This window comes from Beta vulgaris, chromosome 5, assembly GCF_026745355.1.
Source record: "Beta vulgaris subsp. vulgaris cultivar EL10 chromosome 5, EL10.2, whole genome shotgun sequence".
Classification (NCBI taxonomy): Eukaryota; Viridiplantae; Streptophyta; class Magnoliopsida; order Caryophyllales; family Amaranthaceae; genus Beta; species Beta vulgaris.
This window is the reverse complement of record NC_079206.1, coordinates 64,573,425-64,579,447: the sequence shown is the minus strand read 5'-3', so window position 1 is coordinate 64,579,447 and position 6,023 is coordinate 64,573,425. Positions and strand designations below refer to the sequence as shown.

The 6,023-nt window shown below is 32.2% G+C and overlaps 1 protein-coding gene across 1 annotated transcript; it reads right to left on the bottom strand.

Annotated features, from left to right (window-relative positions):
* Window positions 1-356: 356 nt before the first annotated feature.
* LOC104894530 (hypothetical protein) lies at window positions 357-2,457 on the bottom strand. The gene is made up of 2 exons (XM_010680786.2): window positions 1,952-2,457; window positions 357-826 (listed from the first exon to the last, which is right to left on the bottom strand). Exons 1-2 carry the CDS (start codon window positions 2,290-2,292, stop codon window positions 712-714), a joined length of 456 nt encoding a protein of 151 aa, XP_010679088.1. The 5' UTR covers window positions 2,293-2,457; the 3' UTR covers window positions 357-711.
* Between the last annotated feature and the right edge of the window lie 3,566 nt (window positions 2,458-6,023).

Here is a 6,023-nt window from a genome sequence, read left to right as displayed (position 1 = left end):
GATAGGCTAATAGTAAAAGAGATTGATTGCCTAAGATACAAGAATAAAAGAAACAGCACATGTTCTACAATCTAGACAGGAGAAGCAGTCAACAACATAAGCAAACCAGAGACAAGAGTAGCTAATAAAACATGTCACAACATGAAAAAATATGTATTATTTTGTACATAACACACAAGATATTGGTCAGTTATGCAACTCAGCCTCCTCTATCTCATCATCTTATTTAAATATATAAGCTTTCTGTTAGCATAAGGGCATCCATTTTGTCATAGCTCAATAAAAACTCAACGTCGTTGGAACTTGGTAGCCTGCCATAATCAATAATTTAACAGAGAACATGTTTCATTTAAAAATTAACATAAAAGCCTTGGGAATAAGAAACATATATACATTTGTGTCAAGAGGAAGAACCTACTCCAAAACCGTCTAGTTTCTCTGCTAGATAAAGAAAAACTATTGATTTTAGAAGCCTCTCTAACTTGCAGTCACTATCTTCTCAGCAATCAGAACAACTCCAAATAAAAACTCAGGATGTACAAACCTGATAGTGCCTGAGAAAATAATTTGTCTAGGAAAAAAATAAGTATTTTAAAGACACTGCACTGGAAAGTGCTAGCCAATCCCAAAAATTTGAAAAGCTTGCCACTTCCAGATGTGGTAATTCTAAGTTACCACTACAAGCCTAGGCACCACTGGGTAACCCTGACTTCACCTACGCTTTCCTGACTTCATCATCCATGATGATGCAGACAGTCTCTTCAGATCCACTTCCATTTCGATCTGTTTTGTACGACAGGCATCGGTGCAAAAGGCTCGCAAGTTGCTGTAAATGCCAATAATTTTTTATTATCAGAATCCGAGAATTAATAAGGTATGTAAGGGACTCCATTCATATAACTTCTAGCTTATCACTGATTATGGGAATACTAGCAAAAATAGATATTCTGTTTATGTGCTTGATGTGGAGGTTAAAAGAACAATGTGAAGAAGAAAAATCAATTCTTTTTAAAAACTTCACCTCAATATGAAATCCTTGAAAAGTTGAAGAAATGTTTAAGATAATAATAGTAATTGTGCAATATCGATGGTGTTATCAACTTACACGTTACAACCATTACTATAATAAATATTTTTTGGGGACTACACCTTCCTTTTTATTTTAAACCCTAAAGGCAATCATTTGCATGGAAACGGGGTCTGCAAACTCAATAGTTAGATGAGTACTTAACGTAGTACAAAGGCATTTTCCCCCCCTCTCATCTTCAATTCATATCATTTCAAAGATAAATGAAATGAACTCATATCTTTTTCCAAAAAAAATAGCAACCAATACGCAAATATGTATTCACAACTTATCTAATCTGAACCTATTTGATTATTGATCCTTCCGTTACGGAAACCATATACTCCATCCATCAAGGACAATATATGTTCCAAAACAATACACACTAAGTCATAAATTACACTAGTATTGACTCCCACAAAATTTTAGGTTTTGAAGAGAATAAAAAAGAACAAATTTACTTCAATAATCATATTTCTTCCACATATATACAAAGATCAATTTGAATCACTACTCATTCTGCATTGCTATAAAATTATCGCATCCTCAATCAACGAGATTTTTGTTTTACTATTAACGCCTTCAATCACATATAGACAATCTTTTAGAAAGATTAATTTTGTAAAATGTGCTTAAAATTTAACAGGAACTCAACACATAGCCATCAAGTTTCAATACTTCAATAATTTCCTTCACTAAATTCATTCTAACATTCCAATCAAACCAAACATAAGAACAATCGAACAAAAAAAAAAATTCATGCGTAATCATCAGATTAATCACAAATCAAGAACAAGCCGATAAGAAAATCGAAAATTTTCAAAAAAAAATCTGAAACAAATATACAAAAATAAAAAGAAGAAATCAAAGAGAAAGATCTCAAACCTGTACATGAAAACTTCCTCATCATCACTAATCTTCTTCTTACAATAAAAACACTTCTCAAAGAATCGACCAAACGGCACTAAACCATCCCACATTTGATCAACAGGATCAATCTCAGGAGCCGAAATCGCTAAAATCGCCGGCCGATGATATTCCGGCGACATATTCCGAAAAATCACCGGCCAATTATTCCCCGGCGACGTTTTTTGAGCGATCGGAGAATGAGTTTTCGCCGGAAAAGTGAGGGTAAGAGGAGGACGATCGGTGTATTCAAAGCCGGAGATGACGGAAGTATTGCCGGAGCTGGATGATCGGTGTATACGTGATCGTTTTCCCGCCATTGTTGAATTTCTGCGAAATTCAATTGGTTTTGGGGATAATTAGGGTTTTGATGGAATAAAGGGAAGATGGAGACTGTGAAACGTGAATGGTGAGGAAAGAAAGAGAGAGGAGAGGAAGAGAGAGTGAGAAATTGCGCGTTAGGAAGAGAGAGGTAAGAGGTTCCGAGATTGTGGGAGGGGAGATCTGGTCAATCTCAGGTATATATATATATATATAGGCTATTGTGGTCCCCACTTTGAACATCCTTGATTTGAGAAGCTTCTAGTAGCACAATGCCATATCACCTTTAAAAAAAATCCTTAGTTTATCATGCATACTTATTATTATATGCACATGATTATATTTGGTGGTATATACTATGAACGGTCCGTTTAGTAGTTGGTCAACATTACAACCAAGATTCCCTACATAATTTGCAATGACGTTGATCAGAAGACAAGAGAATTTTTCTGGGTAAGCAAATGAATATAAAATATTAGGAGTCCATCTTATCTCGTGGGAAACTCTTCCGAAACCCATGGAATATGGTGGTATCAGTGTCAAATCCGCAAGACAAGCAATTGTTGTATTTTTAATGAAATTGGGTTGGAGATTGCTAATTAAACCTAATGCCTCGGGTCTTCGGGTTGTGAGAGCCAAATACTGTAAAAGGAGATGTGATGTTGATATGTTTATTCAGAAAGCGGGCACTTCTAATGTATAGAACGACATCGCTGAAAACACAAAATTCATTTGTGAAGGAATGATGAAGACAGTTGGCCATTAATGGGGCCATACTCTATTCTAGGATCATAAACGGGTTACTAATATTCTTGTGAGTGATATCAGTGATGCTAATAGAGGAGATTGTGTAAATAATATGAATTTATGCTTGTTTATGTGTATTATGAAGGGAATCAAGCGGTGAATTGGCTTGCTAACGAAGGCCTTCTTGGTTTTTTTTTTTAAAAAAAAGCTTATGAGTAGACTCAATTGATAACCCGTATATCTCTAGTTAAAATTTGAAATTCAGCAAGTTATACTAGATTTATGTGCATCTATTGGTAATATCATGATATGGTTGGTATGAGGTGTGCATGTTTGGCATGTAGTTCAAGACCTCATGTATGTGTAAAGTTTTAAATGAATCTATCTCTATTATATAAGGGAAAGGGGAGCAATGGTGTCCTTTTTTGAAATGTCTATTTTGCCCCCTTTCTCATACTAAATTACAAATTCACTTACAAATCAAAGGGGACTTCAAACAAAAATACCAAAAATATAATTATAACAATCACTCACAAGTCAACTAAAATCATAAAATTACATAATTTACGTTATGCAAATTACTAAAATGAGGAAACTTTATAAAAACTTAAAAATTCACTTACAAACTACAACCTATAAAAAAATTGACTTAAAATCAAAGTGTCCACTTTCTTTACAATTTATGAAGTATTGTACTTAATTCAAAAATCAATTAAAAAATTATAATATTAGAAATCATAAATAAATTCAATAAAATTTCTATTTTGTTCATAGAATTTAACTTTGAAAAGTAAAAAAACAAACAAAAAAAATGGTAAGAGACTTAAGTGACATAAACTAAACCAATCAAATTTTGCAACTAAAAACAATCATACTTTGTATAGCTAATGTTCAAATTTTGACTCTTATGATGAAGAAAATTGAGTTTCCGTTTCGAAAAAAATTCAAACACACATCGCGTGCAAAAAATTCTAGTTTGACCTAATTGAAGACCGACTAAAACAAAGCTTAAGTTTTGAAACATGGTTTCAATATATACATGTCTCATGAACATAATAATAAATTGATTTGATTCAAATCGAACTTTGTAGTACCTGATTTGAATCTTACCTCTCATAAAAAAAAACGCATGATATAACTTGCACGATGAATAACTTAGTACTTATTCCTTGATCTTTTAAGTAATAATAGAAAAAAATAAAGAACAAAATATTTCTCTCAAAAAACTTATAAGAAGGTGATGAGACATTGTAAGGTGTTGTTTGGTTGGAAGCTATTTCCCTTGGAAATAGAAATTTCTAGAGAATACATTATGGGTGTTGTGTTTGGTTGGAGGGAAATGGGAGAAGCATAAGAAATACAAATTCCAAGGGAAATAGAATTTCCCATGAAACATGGGAAATCACTCACCAAACTTCCCCTTGGTGAGTAATTTCCTAGGAAATGCAATTTCCTATGGTGTCAACCAAACAATTTTGTCTAATTCCTAGGAAATTAACAAGGGAAATAATTTCCCATGAAATGTAAATTCTCATTGGAAATTACTTCCCATGTGAACCAAACGAGTGGTTGTTTGGTCTACATGGAACCTTAGTTTCAAGTGAAAATTCCATTTTTCAGGGATATTAGGCCCGGGCTATGTCCCGGGTAAGGAGATTTTTTATTTATTAATATTATACTTTAAAATCATACCACCAAATATCACTTGGTCTAGTGGTTCAGACTTTAATATATGACCTTGAGGCCATGGGATCAGACCTTATGCTATGCAATTTCTAGTTTTTATTGCATGAGGATTACATGGAGTAAAATGATTTAGGGAGAGCGCCACATGGCACCGTTCCATGTTTAGGAACGCCTTTTAATATATTAGTATAGATTTTCCTTTTGTAATTCTTGGGAAATCGGCTAATGTGTTTGGTTGAGATCAAGGAATTTGTAATTTCCACGAATTGTGTGAAAATTTTGAATGACCAAGGAGCCAGGTGAATAAATTTCTGCTTTTTTTAGGGAATTACAATTTCTAGGAAATTTCAATTCCCCCATTTTTCATACTAGATGAAACATTTTTGTCAAAAATCTCTCACACGAAAGAGGGAAGCCTTTTATTTATTTTAGAATAATATTTTAAAATAATATGCATGCATGGTCAATTCAAAAAGGAAATAAGATTACCTATCATTTTGATATATCTTAAAGATTTTCCATAACAACTTTACTCTTTTTTCTAACAAAAATTATCAAAAACTTTACTCTTTATTCTAACAAAAATTTATTAAAAGAGACTGTCTGATTTTAATATAAAAGTAGACCTACTCACTAAATAAATTAAACTAATCACAGAATAAATTATCCTAATCACTATTAAATTAATTCTCTTTTTAATATTGGGCTTACCATTACCTATTCTTAATTTAAAAATAAGGCACAAACACTCTTGTTTCCACAAAGATATTTAGCCTGATAAATAAACTTCATATAGAAAATAAAAGGAAAAATTTCAAAAAACTACCTTTTATAATCAAAAATTTTCAAAAAACGACCTTTTAAAAATTTTCTTTCAAAAAACTACCTTATATAACAAATTTATTTCAATGTACTAACATGTTGTCATAAATCCTCTCGTTTCTCTCTTTTTTTCTCTCTGCCCCATCGGCAATAGCACCTACGGTGACTGTCAATCTGTCATTTATTGATCAGTATTAAATATAAACATAAAGTGGTAGTATATTGAAAGGAATTTGTTATATAAGGTAGGTTTTTGAAAGAAAAATTTTAAAAGGTAGTTTTTTGAAAAAATTTGGTTATAAAAGGTAGTTTTTTGAAATTTTCTCAAAATAAAATATCGGATAATCACACCCTTAAGAGAAAAATTATCTTCTTCTCCAAAAAAAAAAAAACCTTAGGTCACCTTAGCAAATAAAGTAAACTTCTTTCACGTTTCTGATATCTCACCCCCAAAAACACTCCAATAGATTCAACC